This window comes from Carcharhinus amblyrhynchos, chromosome 18 (assembly GCF_965287045.1).
Source record: "Carcharhinus amblyrhynchos chromosome 18, sCarAmb.v2.hapA, whole genome shotgun sequence".
Taxonomy (NCBI): domain Eukaryota; kingdom Metazoa; phylum Chordata; class Chondrichthyes; order Carcharhiniformes; family Carcharhinidae; genus Carcharhinus; species Carcharhinus amblyrhynchos.
The window spans coordinates 18,459,701-18,474,775 of NC_137341.1; the positions used below are offsets into that span (position 1 = coordinate 18,459,701).

The window sequence follows — 15,075 nt, forward strand, 5'->3', positions numbered from 1 at the left end:
ACTGTGTCAGAGAGCAGAGCATTCTCCCTGTGTTCTTGATCAATCTTTAGTTCTCAGCCGACATAAGAACATAAGAAATAGGAGCAGGAGGAGGCCGTCTAGCCCTTCGAGCCTGCCCCACCATTCAATAAGATCATGGCTGATCTGAAGTGGATCAGTTCCACTTTCCTGCTCTCTCCCCATAACCCTTAATTCCCTTGTCTGTCAAAAACCTATCTACCTGTGACTTAAAAATATTTAGCGAGGTAGCCTCCACCCCTTCAACGGGCAGAGAATTCCAGAGATTCACCACCCTTTGAGTGAAGAAGTTCCTCCTCAACTCTGATCTAAACTGCACCCCCCCCCTCCTTATCTTGAGGCTGTATCCCCTAGTCCTGCTATCCTTTCTAAGCGGGAAGAATCTCTCTACCTCTATCCTATCCATCCCTTTCATTATCTTATGCATCTCTATAAGATCCCCCCTCATCCTTCTAAACTCCATTGAGTACAGACCCAGTCTATTTACTCTCTCTTCACAGTCCAACCCACTCATCTCCGGTATCAGCCTAGTGAATCTCCTCTGCAGTCCCTCCAAGGCCAAAATATCCTTGCGCAAGTGCGGCGACCAAAACTGCACACAGTACTCCAGCTGCAGCCTCACCAGTGCCCTGTACAGTTGTAGCAAGACCTCCCTGCTTTTATATTCTATCCCCCTCACTATAAAGGCCAGCATCCCATTTGCCTTCTTGATCACCTGCTGCACCTGCAGACTGGGTTTTTGCGACTCATGCACAAGGACCCCGAGGTCCCTCTGCACCGTAGCATGCTGCAGCTTTTCGCCCTTTAAATAGTAATCCCTCCTACTATTATTTCTGCCAAAGTGGATAACCTCACACTTGCTAATATTATACTCCATTTGCCAGGTCCTCGCCCACTCGCTCAGCCTATCCAGATCCCTCTGCAGACTTTCCACACCCTCTGTGCAATTTGCTTTTCCACTCATCTTTGTCATCACCTAGATCGGGTGATCTAGTCATTGCCACATTGCTATTTATGGAAGTCTGGCTGTGTACAAAGCTCTTGGGTTTTCTACATCACAACAGACCACATTTTAAAAGTATTCAATAAGTGCCTGCAATCAAATTCAAATATTTTTTCACTTTTTTATTAAAATTAGCAAGATTCAACACAAAAATTAGAAAGCAAGATCATGCACATATTTTAAAAATGCATTTCTATGTATTTATAAAATTATTTCAATGCTCTATCAGGACACAGTAAATTTGGAATTTGAATCCTTTCATCGGTCAAGTGCCCCTTGTCAGAACCAGCAGCTTGTACAGAATCATTGTAAAGTGAAAATAAAAGCACACAAAAATGGGTGAGACACTAAACAGGACAATATTTGTTGTTACACAGGTTTAAGTTTACCACAGCCTAATCCACTCCCCAACTTCATGGGTAACATAGCCTTGTCAGCTGCTTAATATGAATATCCCTCCTCCCTCATTATGAAGAAAAAAGCAAGGGTTGATTTGAAGAACAAGGAAAATTACAGCACAGGAACAGCAACTTTGGCCCTCCAAGCCTGCACTGACCATGCTGTCCATCTAAATGAAAACCCCCAACCCTTCCAGGGATCCATATTCCCCTATTCCCAAAGACTGCAGAATCTCAGTCAAACTAGTTAGTGGTCAGAGCTCACAATTACATCATGACAACTGACAAAGTAAATCTGAATGGGAAATGTTGGCAGAATTTATAGGATCCTTACACTGCAGAAGAAGGCTATTCAGCCCATTGAGTCTGCACTGACCCACCTTTTTATCTTGCCCAGGCCCTATCCCCATGACCATATGTATTACTACCCAAACATTTGAACAGTAAGAAGAAAATATTGAAGTTGCAGAGTGACTTTGCCCACTGTTCCGATGATTCAATGTTCTTGAATATATGGAGAATCCCATCCCCCTGTCATCAGTAATCAGAGGAGTCCAGCAGGGAGGGAGACAATTTCATTGCCAGTGGAAACATTTACTTTATTTTAAAATTAAAATCTGTTATAAAATGGGGAAGTTTTTCCAGGAGGGACAAGTACTGTTCCATTGATTTTTGAGCATCTTTTTGTGACTTTAAAGAAACAATTATTTTAGCTGTTTCTGAAATAATTATCAAGCCAGTAACTGTATAATTAATGAAAAGGTAAAGTATTCTTTGGGTAACCCGAATCAACTTCACTCTCCTCGCAAAAGTCAAGATCTTACAGTGAGTCACTGTTCGTCAAACGAGCAATGCTGTACAAGATCCAGGAGGTATCCACACAGCCCTAGCCTTGTCCTTTTCTAGAACATAATCTAGGACACAGAGTCAGTCTGAGAATAAGGGATCAGCCTGAGCCCAGAGAGCTGTGGCCGCACAGTCTTTGAATATATTCAAAGCAGAGGTTGATAAGATTTCGGGGTACTGTGGTAATTATGGGATAGTGTGGAAAAGTGGAGTTGAGGTAAAAGATAGCAATGATCTTGTTGAATGATAGAGTTGGTACAAAGAACCAAATAGCCTACTCCAGCTCCAATTTCTTATGTTCTAAGTAATTGGAGTAATATGTGGAGCCCCTCAAGCTTGTTCTGTGATTTAATAAGATCATGAGTGCACTTCTACCTCAACTCCACCTTCTGCACTATCCCCATATCCCTCAATTCCCTTCTGACTCTCATTCTTGAATATATTCAATGACTGAGCATACATAGCTCTCTAGGGTAGACAATTCCAAATATTCACAATCCTCTGAGTGATTATCATTTCCTACTCTACAACAATGCTATTTCAAAAGTACTTAGCTGGCTTAAAGAAAAGATTTGTATCTAGCACCTTTCATTGCCTCATGACAGCTCAAAGTGCTTTACATCCAATGAAGTGTTTTTTAAGTTTATTGTAAAGTAGGGTGACACAGCAGCAAGCACTCTGCTTTACAGCACCAGGGACTCTGGCTGAGATGCGCTTTCGGAGAGTCAGGGCCAAACTGCCTCCTACTGTACTACATGATTCTATGAAATCAGAAAATGCAGCAGCCAGTTTTCACACAGTGGAATAGTTCTGGTGCCTTTTAAAATCAACTGTCAGTGAGTTCCATATGTAATATTTTTATAATTGCCCAGATAATTTGTTTTTATTGATGGTTGATAAATTATTGGTCAGGACCAACAAGGTGACTCTCACTCTTCTTAGTAGTGCCATAGGATCTTTTGATTTGGTTTATTATTGTCACATGTATACAGCAAAAAGTATTGTTTCTTGCACACTATACAAAGGGTACCATACATAGGGAAGGAAAGGTGAGAGTGCAGACAGTCATAGCGAGGGTGTAGAGAAAGATCAATTTAATGTGAGGCAGGTCCATTCAAAAGTCTGATGGCAGTGGGGAAGAAACTGTTCCAGAGTTGGTTGATAAGTGGCCTCAGACTTTTATAACCACCCGAGAGAGCAGATGGTGCTTTGGTTTAACGTCTCAATTGAAATATGATGCATCTGACAGTACAGCAGCCCTTCAGTACTGCACTGGCATAAAGCACTTGTAAGTTAATTCACTGGAGCAAGGCATTGTGCAGTGGCCTGAGAGAAAGGCTGAACTCATGTCAAACTCTGACACACCATCATTGAGACTTGACTATTTGATATTCAGCATTTCACTCCCAAGACTTTGCCGTCTTGCATCCCCCCAAACTGAAGCTCAGTTTCACTCCACGCTACATTTGCAGAGTGACTAGCCTTGTACAGAAGGAACCCATCTGAACTCTGCAAGAAGGTTAAAGATACAGGGAGATATCACTGTCACCTTCTCTGCCCAATCCTCTGAGATATGAACTTCAAATCAGTGTGACTGAGCAGCCATTCATTGGTCAGCTGCAACAATACCTGTTTCAGCTGCTTGATGAACATTTACATAATTATAAATGGCAGAGCCATATAGAGTAGAGCACAGTCTGAAAACACATCTCCCAGTGACAATGGTGAGCGCTCACAATATTGGTCTCTGATGAGGATGATTGGATGGGAGCAGACGTTGGAAGAACTGTTCCCCAACATGGAGCTGAAGTATGGACAGTGAGTAACGAATGGAAGAGGATTCAGGGTCTGAGTGAATCACATTATTACTGTGACTTTGATGACAACTCAGTGGTCAGTACGTCTCTCAGTGATAATGACTTAAACCATGGAAATCTCCATGTGGGATATGGAATAGTTATGGTGCGTTTTAAAATTAACTACATTAATTCCTCAGCACTGAAGCCAATATTCATTTATCAGTCTTAATACAAAATTTAAAAACATTTTCTTTGGTTTAATCCACAGATTTCCCTCATTTTCATCCTGGATGTCTGAAGATTGTGGGTTCACTTGCCACAACTAATGATCTACTGAACCAGTTCCTTTGCATACCTTTCAAACAAGGCAGAGGAGAGGGAGAACAATTAAAGGAAGACAGAGATGCCATTTAGTAAAGGAGAAGGGGACAGTTTAAAAATTTATGGTGGAGAGATGAGTTAGTGGGGGAAGATAAGAGGGCAAGTTAACGCTGGAGAAATAGGGTAAGGAAGGTGAGTTAGCAGGTGGATGCAGGAAGATACTCAAACCAGCTCAACACTTCCTTCAAGTATTGCGAGTGATGTCTGTGGTAAAGAGTGACTCTGTAGGATGGCTACTGGATCATTTAGCCTACATCAACCAGTCATATCGATACTGCCACCACATTCCACCAGACACCCGGTATCACCAGTACATTTTCAAGGCAGAATATTTTGACATTGAGAGGCCCCACATTGTTGACTCAGAGAAAGCAGGAGGGCAGGAGCCAGGGAGTGGAGACTCAAGACTGAAAGGCAGGAAACGCAAGAGGAAGAGTCGTGAACCAAACCAGGGTGAGCTGGAGGCACAGGGATACCATGAGAAGGTCAGCCAGGCCATTTGGAATGGCACCAGAAAGCTGATTGGGCAAAGTATGGAGGTGGGGGAGCAAGACACTAACACAAGGGCACCAGCTGGAGGAGAGAGGGCCAAGAAACAAATCACTCCAGTGATTGCCAGCTCCATGTTGGTGGAACTCTGCTCAATGGCCAAGCAAATGGTACAGGAACAGCACCAGCCCGTGCAGGTGATAAGGAATGAGGCAGAATCCACAGAAAACCTGAACCTGCTTGGCCGCCTGACTGAGAATGATTCGGATTGTGCCAGGATTGTGACACTAATGGGGCAGAAGTACTTGCTCCCACCACATTCCAGTTTTCTTCTATCAGACATCTCCTGCATGGAACCCCTCTTGGGCTACAAAAAATATGATGTGATTACTTTGGATCCACCCTGGGAAAACAAGTCAGTCAAGAGGAGCAGAGGCTACAGCTACCTCTTCCCTTGGCAGATCCAGCAGATTCCTGTGCCGGCACTCTCTGCTCCAGGCTGTCTGGTGGTGAGCTGGGTCACCAATCGGCAAAAGCACCTACACTTTGTCAGGGAAGAACTGTACCCTAGCTGGTCCATTGAGGTAGTTGCTGAGTGGCATTGGGTGAAGATAACCCGGTATGGAGAGTTTGTGGTCCCTTTAGACTCCACCCACAAAAAACCCTATGAGATCCTGGTCCTGGGCAGGTATAAAGGAAACTCAGAAAGACAGAATGGAGAACCCATCACCAAAACAGTCACAGTGCCCAACAACAAGCTGCTGGTTAGTGTTCCCTGTGTTCTTCACTCTCACAAGCCGCCACTGGGCGAGGTGCTGAAAGGATTGACCAGACCCAACCCTGAGTGCCTGGAGCTGTTTGCCCGAAACCTGCAGCCTGGATGGACCAGCTGGGGAAATGAGGTACTGCGATTTCAGCACTTGGACTATTTCCAGGAACTTGACACAATGGAAGGAGACAGCAGCTGCTGCTGTTCACCGTCTGATCCGGTTGTTCCTGCCTCTTATTAACCGTGTTTGTGGAACAACTGTGGGCTTTTACTAAGAATACTTCACTTTGGGGAAATTAAAAAGAATCAAGGGCCAATTTATTCTGCTTTTGGAAAAATAATTAATAAAAACTTTTTAAACCCATTTTTCCCCATTCTCTGCAGGGAGAGATTTGTTTGAATTTTAATTTGTATCAAAAAGATTTAAAATTATATACCATTATTCATAGCCTTAGAATATCCCAAAGTACAGCTAATGGGATACAGTTGACTAAGATCAAGTGTAGTATCGACATGCTGTGCTTGGTTGAGTCATTAGGTTACATTTTATTGCCGCTTTTGAAGCGATTTTTAAAAGCAGCATCTCGGCCTTTTGGCTAAGATGCAAATGAGATCAAGCCTTGGAGGAGGAGCTATGCCTACTCCAATCAGCTTGGATCATGTAGATCAAGCCCAAGACAGGAGGTGAGAGCCCTGTCTTGTCAGCTTGGATCAGGAATGTCTCACTTGATGAGTCACTGAATTGGATATGTAAACAAAAAAAAACATGACGACCAATTTAAACCCAAGATCCCCTCTACAGCAATACGATGAATCAGGTCATCTGTTTTTTTGATGCTGGTTGAGGAATAATGTTGGCGAGGACACTAGGAAGAACTGCTATTTGAAGTAATGCTATGGGACATTTAGCATCCACTTGGGGGGGCAAATGGGGTTTCATCCAACATCTCTCCACAGACAACACCTCCAAGAATAACTGGAGCGTCAACCTAGGTTACGTGAATAAATCCGAGTTGGAGCTTGAACTTACAACCTTTGGACTCAAAGGAGAGGGTTCTACCCAATGGCCGTCACCTATAACCACATAACGCTTGGCTGTAATGAGAATATATTTCTGTGACCTTTCATCTGAACTAGGAAAAGTTAGAAATGCAATAGGCTTTGAGCAAGAGGTTGGTGGGACAATGACAAAGGTTTTAATTAGGGTGAAAGGAGAGGTTGAATGACAGGCAAGTTAGTTCTCCAAGGCCAAAGGGAATAGAGATGGCGTAAGAAAGACAAATGTCTAGAGTGTGGTGCGTTGTAACTGAAAGCAAAAGTAAGAAAACAAAACCCAAACAAGCAAAGGAAACAATTTGGTGTAGAAATTATGGTCCAATGTTAAGTTCAGAAAGCTGTAAAGTGCCTTTTGAAAGACTAGGTTCTGTTCCTCAAGCTTACACCTGGCTTCGCTGGAACAGTGCATTAGGCAAAGGACAAAGATGTCAAAACGGGAGCAGGGTGGAAAATTAAAATGACAAGTTACAGTAAGCTCAGGGTCATGCTTTCAGACTGTAAAGTGTCCGACAAAGCGGTCAGCCAATCTGCATTTACAGGAGACCACACTGTGAGCAGCAAGTGCAGTTTACTAAATTGAAAGAAAGTCATGTAAATCACTGCAGCAGCAGAAAGGAATGTTTGGTGCTTTGAACAGCGAGGAGAGGAGGTAAAAAGGCAGGCGTTACATTTACTGGTTTGCATGGAGGGTGCCTTGGGAAGGGGCAGGGTGTTGGTGGGTTGGGGGGGTGACGTCAGTGGGGCAGGGTGTCACAGTGGAATGATTCCTTTGGAATGCCGAAAGGTAGAGAGGGGAAGATGTGATTGGTGGCGGTATCACACTGGAGGTCAGGAAAAAAATTGCGTACGGAGGTTTTGGGATGGAAGAATGGGACACGGGGAACCCAATTGAGGCTCTAGACAGAGGTGGAGGTGTGGGAAATGTGGCAGACATTGGTCAAGGGAATCCTCAGTGAAGAAAAAAAGACAACATCTCAGAAGCACTGTTGTGGAATGTCAGATAGACAGAGGAACTGGGAGAATGGAATGGAATCCTTAGAGCATAGGTTGTGAGGAAGTGCAGGTGTGGGAATCAGTGTGCTAATAATGAACATTAGTGGATGGGCATAATTTCTGACAATAGGCTGAGAAGTCAAGGAAAGGAAGAGTTGGAGATAGATCATGTGATATTGAGAAAAGGGTGAAGATAGGAAACAAAGTGAAAAAAATTTTCCAGGGCAAGAGCACTTCAGTATCAATAGAATCATCAATGTACCTGGAGAAAAAAAAAGTTGAAGAAGAGGACCTGAATAAGAAATGTTCAACAAATCCTACAAAACGGGCAAATATTAGTTGGACCTATGCCATTGCAACATCTTTATTTGGATGGAAGAAAAGTTTAAGGAAAGTTTGAGCATAGTTCAGCGAGACAGAGGAAAGGTGCTGATTGGGCCTTCATTCAAGGAATAAGCAGAGCGCCCGCTGGGGATTAGCAGTTACAATGTAAGTCTTGGTTGCTGGTGTAACTGGATTCTTTGCTGGATAATATGCTAACTTATAAACAACATTTTTGCAAATTGCTATCTCAATAATCAGTAAAATCTGTAGAGATTAGTCTCAGTGAACTACGTTAGGAGAATCCTAACTTCACTGTATTCTTGCATTAATCCTATCATTGAAATGATGTAAATATCAAAACAGCAGCAAATAGTCCCAAAAGGTTAAGAAATAGGCAAACACAAATTAAGACAGAGTCCAGTCGCTTCATAACAAAGATAGTCTCAAAACACTCTGACTTACAGAGGAGGTAAGGGTCAGTACACACATTCGTTATTCCTTCACTTCCCCACAAACCTTTAATGCATGTGTGATCATCTAAATTTTAAGTACTCCAGTTCTTTAAATAACTTGCGCTATGAGGCTGTACTTCCTTATTGTATTTACATTGCTCATTACTATGTAAACTGTTAGGGATCTTGAATCTGGCTCTCTAGATTGTATTTTTCTCTTTCAGCCAGAACAACCTTTTATTCATTCACAAGGTGTTAGCTGAACAGGCAAGGTCAGCATTTATTGCCTATCCTAACTACACAAGATATTCATGGTGGTGAGCTGCCTTCTTGAGTCACTGCAGTCTGTTTGGTGATGCTATTCCCACAACCTGGTGATATTGTTCCTAGTCAGAAACATGTGTGATGTGGAGGAAAACATGTAGTTGGTGGTGTTCTTTTGTGCCTGCTGCTGCTACTCTCATCCTTCTAGGTGGTAGAAATAACTTTAATCAGTTGCTGTATTCAGCCTTTGTAGATTTTATATAGCTAGCATATGTGAATATATGGGGGTGCCAATTACGTAGGCAGCTTTGATCCCATATTGCGTTATGCTTGAGTACTGTTGGAGCTGGACACATCCAGGCAAATGGAAAGTTATTCATTGTAATTCTGACTTAAGCTTTGTAGATGGTGGATGAGGTTTGCAGAATCAGGAACTGAGTTACTTGCCACAAAATTCCCAGTTGCAAATTTCTGCTCTTGTAACCATAGTATTTATGGGGCACATCCAGTCAAGTTTCTGATCAATGATGATCCCCAGAATGTTGACAGTGGGAGGATATTGAGAAAAAAGAATCAAATACTTTTGGTGCAACAAATTTGATAGGCATTGCAAGATCTAGCATTAAACACAACAGATACTTAGAAGCTTTAGCCTTGGGTAATTGGTCTATCCTTCAATGATTTTACACAGAGTATGGAGAAAACCTCAAGAAGCTCAAAAACTGGCTGATACATTTTCATTTGTTGTGGGAAATTCATTGGGTGGATCATACATCAATGAAACATCTACAGAACTGATCAGTGTTTCTGTCTGTATCTGTGTATGCATGATTGAATGCACACAGTATTCATGCACAACAGGATGAGTATGAGCAGAAGAATGTGTACAAAAGGATGTGAGCACACGAGAGGCTGCTTGCGGACATGAGATCATGAGTGTATTTTGAGTGTAAGCCTGCAGCTGCTTTGGGTTTACTCACAGTAAAATTCCCTGACTTTGCTACAATCTGCCTCCACACTGTTCTTTCAGAATCAGGAATCCATTTCAAGTCAAAGCAGCTTGTTAAAAAAAAAATCACAGCCTGATTCCCAAAAAGGAGGAGCATGGAACGATTCCTGATGCCTGGAAGGATGCATGAGAAAGACTGGACACTGCACCCCTTCAGCATCTCACTTCTGTTTTTAAAACAAAACAGTTACTCAAGTCTACAGCTCATCCTCAGAGCTGATGAGGATAATCTTCTCCCCGGTCTTTCGACGGCCTGTAACATGGGTGCATGTGCGGGGCAAGGTATGGCCGTTGTGCCTGGGTGTCACTTCATCTTTGGTTGATTGCTGTGCATACTGCTGATAGGCTGGGGAGAAGTTATGGATCGCATCCTGCACAATGTCATTCGGGTTCATGGTCTCCTTCAGGCCACTGGATATGCTTTGCATGGGAGCTGTGTTACCTATGGACAACAGAGTTAAGTCAAGTGAGTTTCAAAAAAAAAATCAGGCTTACTGGCTTTGGAGCATCTCAGGCCTTTTCTCTTTCCTAAGCTAATCCAATTCCTCTGAAAGTTAGAATTAAAACACAGGCGAATTTTACCAACTGGTGTAATTGAAGGTGGGAACCTGATCTCTGCCACCACCATCCCACACCACCACCTCCACGCCCCGCACCCCTCCCCCCCCCGCCCTGTTTCCCATATGACATTGGATGGGCAGTACATCAGACATTATGCTCACCCTTGGGCGTATTGAAACCTGCCACTTAAGGGCCTCAATCTGCATCAACCACAATTTTACAGAAGAAAGAGGAGGTAAGGCGAGCAGCCCGGTGGCTTTGCGTGCTGCTGCTGCTAAACAGAAAGGGGTTGGGAGGGGGAGGCAAGGTTGACAGCTCCTTTGCAGGGTTCCTGTGTCCTTTCTTCCCTCCGCCCCTCCCAAAAAGATTGCATACTTCCTCAAGTCAAAAACTCATGAGACCCCCAACAACGCCTCCCCCTCACCCCACCCCATACTTGGTCAATGGACAGTCAAATGAGGTACTAGAGGCGCCTATCACCCCAGGATCATTACCTTCAGGTAGAAGGAAAACTATTGGAAAAAACTACTGTTTTCTTCAAGACGTTAAGTTTATTTATTAGTGTCACAAATAGGCTTATATTAACACCACAATGAAGTTACTGTGAAAATCCCCTAGTTGCCACACTCTGGTGCCTGTTTGGGTACACTCAGGGAGAATTTAGCATAGTCAATGCACTTAACCAGCACGTCTTTCTGACTGTTAAAGGAAATTAATGCACCCAGAAGAAACCCACACAGAGACAGGGAGGACAAACTCCACACAGTCAGTGACCCAAGCCAAGAATAGAACCCGGGTCCCTGGCGCTGAGGCAGTAATGTTAAGCACTGTACCACCATGCCAAAAGTAATGCTTTTGTATACAAAAACAGAATTTGTTTAGCAGCTGCATGTTCACAAATATTAACCTTACAGTTGTCACCCATCAATTACAAGAACATTGGCCTCAGTGATATTCTTCCATGATTGATAATGGGTGTAAGAGAAGGAGAGGTTCAAGGTCATTTGTTTCACAAGCAGAGCAGTTAAGACTCAGTTCCAGAATTGAGGACAAATATGAAAAGTTAACACAGTCCTGAAAAACAATTCTCTCAGCATTTGGAAAGTGCATGTGTGGGCAACTCATGATGCATGTTTCTCCTCAGAACCATACTGCTTTCTGAGTAGGGCTTGTGTCTGGCATGTACAAGACTCTGGAAGTACAGTGTCCTCATGGCTCCTCCAGCCAGTCCCAACATACTGAGGACAAAGAATGAGCAACAAATCAAGTACCTTGTCCTGTGAAAGGTGCTAAATAAATAAATTCGTATACATAAATAACAATTTGGATTTCTCCTAATTTTCTCTTCTCTCTAAAGGCACAGGAATTGTTTTGGAATGAATGGTTCCTTGGGCACCTCTGGTATTTTGACCAAGTAGTCACTTTCTGCAAGAGGAGCCCTGGACATTGAATGTTGACAGGCTATTGAACGTTGACAGGCTATTGAACTACAATGCACATCAAAGCCAAACTCAATACTTTTCTCACCCAACATTCATTCCCTTTACTTTCTCTCAAAAAGTAGAGGCAGCAATCAGAGATTTTCCCTCTGCCTTGGCTCAGGGAGCAGAGACTAAATGAATTGCGGACACCTGCTATCCAAGCTTGGTGTGGAGATGCCAGTGTTGGACTGGGGTAAACACAGTAAGAAGTCTGACAACACCAGGTTTAAGTCCAACATCCCACTGAGGCCAGAACTCTCCATTCCCTGACGAAGAGTTTAACCTCGAAAGCTTGTGAGTTTACTACCAAATAAATTGGTTGGACTTAAACCTGGTGTTGTCAGACTTCTTACTGTATCCAAGCTTGGAACAGTGATCTAAATCTTCTGCCTTGAACTGAACCAGATACCTTCTGCTCTGAATATCTGAGGAGCCAAACAGTTAACTTTAGCACTACGTATATTCCTTCAGCAGCTGCTGGAGCTTTGGAATAGATGTTCCTACCTTGTGTGGTTGTACGCTTTTCTCTGTACACCTGGGAAGGGTAGGCATAGCGAAGGGCAACAGCAGCAAAGAACATCTCGATGCAGATGATGAAATTCTGATAACCTGCAGCCACTGTCCCCGCCCTGACTTCATGGCCATCAATGATCTGGACTTCTGGGATCACTCCACATTTCTCCAAGATTGCCAGTAGCATTCCTAAGGAAATATAGATCCAATCCACATTAGAGATGCAACAACTCATGCGCTGCATTAACAGAAATGAAAACATTCTTTCAATTCTAAATTTATTTCAAAACAATACAATTTAAATATAGTGCCTCATCACAATTCTCAAACATCTCAAAACATTGTATTTGCAAATTGCTTTAAAGTTCAGTTAATTATTGGCTAACAGCCACCAGCTTGTGCACAACTGTGCCCCATGAACAGCAGAAATGCATAACAAATTAATTGCACTTGATTGAAAAGACATTGACCAGGATGCCTGAGGGATGTTCTATTCTTCAAATAGTAGCAATGGGATGTATAATATCCCTTTTGATAAAGCTCTATTTGGAAACTAACCATATGTCTTCTCGAAGCCAATTAGGACAACCCACTATTCTAGTAACCATCACAGATAATTAGGACTAGAGGGCACAGCCTCAAGATAAAGGGGGGGCGGTTTAGAATGGAGTTGAGGAGGAACTTCTTCACTCAAAGGGTGGTGAATCTCTGGAATTCTCTGCCCATTGAAGTGGTGGAGGCTGCCTCGCTAAATATTTTTAAGACGCGAGTTGACAGGTTTTTGATAGGCAAGGGGATTAAGGGTTATGGGGAGAGGGCGGGAATGTGGAACTGAGCCACGACAGATCAGCCATGATCTTATTGAATGGCAGGGCAGGCTCGAGGGGCTAGATGGCCTACTCCTGCTCCTATTTCTTATGTTCTTATAATTCAACCAGAATAGTCAGACATTATCACCTTTCACAACTCCACATTGATGCTCTATTCAGCTGACATTTGTCCACATGCAAAGTCAATTATACATTTAACGATAGATTCCAGTAACTTCCTCACAGTTAATATTAAATTGATGAGCCAGTAATCATCTGACCCCTCCCCCCCCTCCTTCTCGGATAATTGAGTGGCATTTACAATTTGCCTAATCTATAAAGGCACAATACTTGCATTTAAAGGCTTTGAAAAATGACATCTGCAATTTTCTTTCCTTTAATACCTTGGTATGGAAACCATCAGTTCATGGAGATTTGTCTATCTAAGTTCCATTATTCTATTCATTACTTCTTTTAAACCAAAAGGTTCCTCTCCTTCATTTTTAAGGTGTCACTGTTGTCATGTTTACTCAACTGACTTTTAAAATAGACATTTTACCCACCTTGCCAAAAGGAGAGGAAAATAACGGATTTCACTGTCAGGAATTTCAGAACAGGATCAAATGCACTGAGGAGTTCACTGGTGGCGAAGTAGAAGAGGAACAATGCGTAGAGAGCAAGACTCACAGAGATATTATAAATAATGGTGATATAAAGGTATCCACTTCTCACACTGTGGAAATTAAATGTACATAATTAGCTTGCAAAAAGATTCACCACCTCCAATCATTTGTTTAAAATGAATTTTTAACTCAACCCATCTTTATGGTCCACCCAAGGGGTTCTCTATTTCCTAGGGTCCACCTTTCAGACCTTTGCTATTGTCACTTGTAAGACAAATAAGAGGACGGCACAGTGGCTAGCAGTGCTGCCTCACAGTGCCAGGGACCCAGGTTTGATTCCAGCCTTGGGGGGATTGTGTGGAGTGGGTTTCCTCCAGGTGCTCCAGTTTCCTCCCACAGCCCAAAAGATGTGCAGGTTAGGCAGATTGACCATGCTAAATTACCCCTTGGTTTCTCAAGATGTGTAAGTTAGGGAGATTTGCAGGGTAAACATATATGGGGTTATGGAGATAGGATGTGGTTGGGCCTGGGTAAGATGCACTGTTGGAGAGTCAATGCAGTCTTGATGGGCTGAATGGGTTCCTTCTGCATTATAGGAATTTTATGTGTGTTGGATTTCCTTGGACAGACTCGTTCAGACTTTCCCCATGCCAATCTGTGCTCGACAAGAGCATGGCACAGATTGGGATATTCCACTTTTAAGAATTTTGGCCTTTTCAATATGGACTTTACTAGTTTTAAAGGAAATGCTAAATGTGATCTAGAAACCATGGATTATTAGTGAATTCAAAAGATATTACTGTCTCAGGCTGTTAAAGGCTAACTAAGATGTTATGTACTTCTGCAGAGATTAGGGATGGGATTAAAGATAAAGCAGCTGCCTAGCTAGACTTCCATAAATCAGCCAAGATTTTTTAAACCTGCAAAAACAATATAAAAACAATTTTAGCATGCTTGAGGAGCAAGACCAGAAACAGAGACAAAGGAGGATGTCAAAGGAGAATTAACTCCTCAGTCTCTTGAAGGAGAAGAATTTGGCCATTTTGAATTGCATTACTGATTAAAATTACACAGATTTCAAAGTGCCATGTTTTGTCAATAAAAGCAACTATTAAGAATGGATTTCAACCTCAGCTGATTTCTTGATATCCTAAAACAGTAGAGAGAGTTAAGAAATTTCAGAAGCTCATTTGGGAGCTATGGTGCTGATCTGTACCCACGGCCATTGGAGGGACCAGGTATCTCCATTTAGCAATGATACTGGTTCACCAAACCCCCATAAGTTTA

General features: G+C 42.6%; 2 protein-coding genes across 7 annotated transcripts in view; one reads left to right on the plus strand and one right to left on the minus strand.

The window, feature by feature from the left end:
• mettl4 (methyltransferase 4, N6-adenosine) overlaps positions 1-5,950 on the plus strand; it is a 52,461-nt gene extending 46,511 nt beyond the window's left edge. For 4 of the 5 annotated variants that reach the window (XM_080206450.1, XM_080206454.1, XM_080206455.1 and 1 more), the window contains exon 2: positions 4,333-5,950. In XM_080206450.1, coding sequence (XP_080062576.1) covers positions 4,646-5,944 — 1,299 coding nt within the window. In that variant the 5' untranslated portion in view covers positions 4,333-4,645 and the 3' untranslated portion in view covers positions 5,945-5,950. Of the gene's footprint in view, positions 1-1,250 lie in introns of all 5 variants that reach the window. The other variant, XM_080206451.1, reaches the window with a different exon arrangement.
• A 4,040-nt stretch (positions 5,951-9,990) lies between these two features.
• The window catches only part of tmem184a (transmembrane protein 184a), a 37,050-nt gene continuing 31,965 nt past the window's right edge, over positions 9,991-15,075 (minus strand). For both annotated transcript variants that reach the window (XM_080206457.1, XM_080206456.1), the window contains exons 7-9: positions 13,729-13,898; positions 12,348-12,545; positions 9,991-10,243 (exon numbers count right to left, since the gene is read on the minus strand). In XM_080206457.1, the coding sequence (XP_080062583.1) occupies positions 9,999-10,243; positions 12,348-12,545; positions 13,729-13,898 (613 nt within the window). In that variant the 3' untranslated portion in view covers positions 9,991-9,998. The remainder of the gene's footprint in view (positions 10,244-12,347; positions 12,546-13,728; positions 13,899-15,075) is intronic.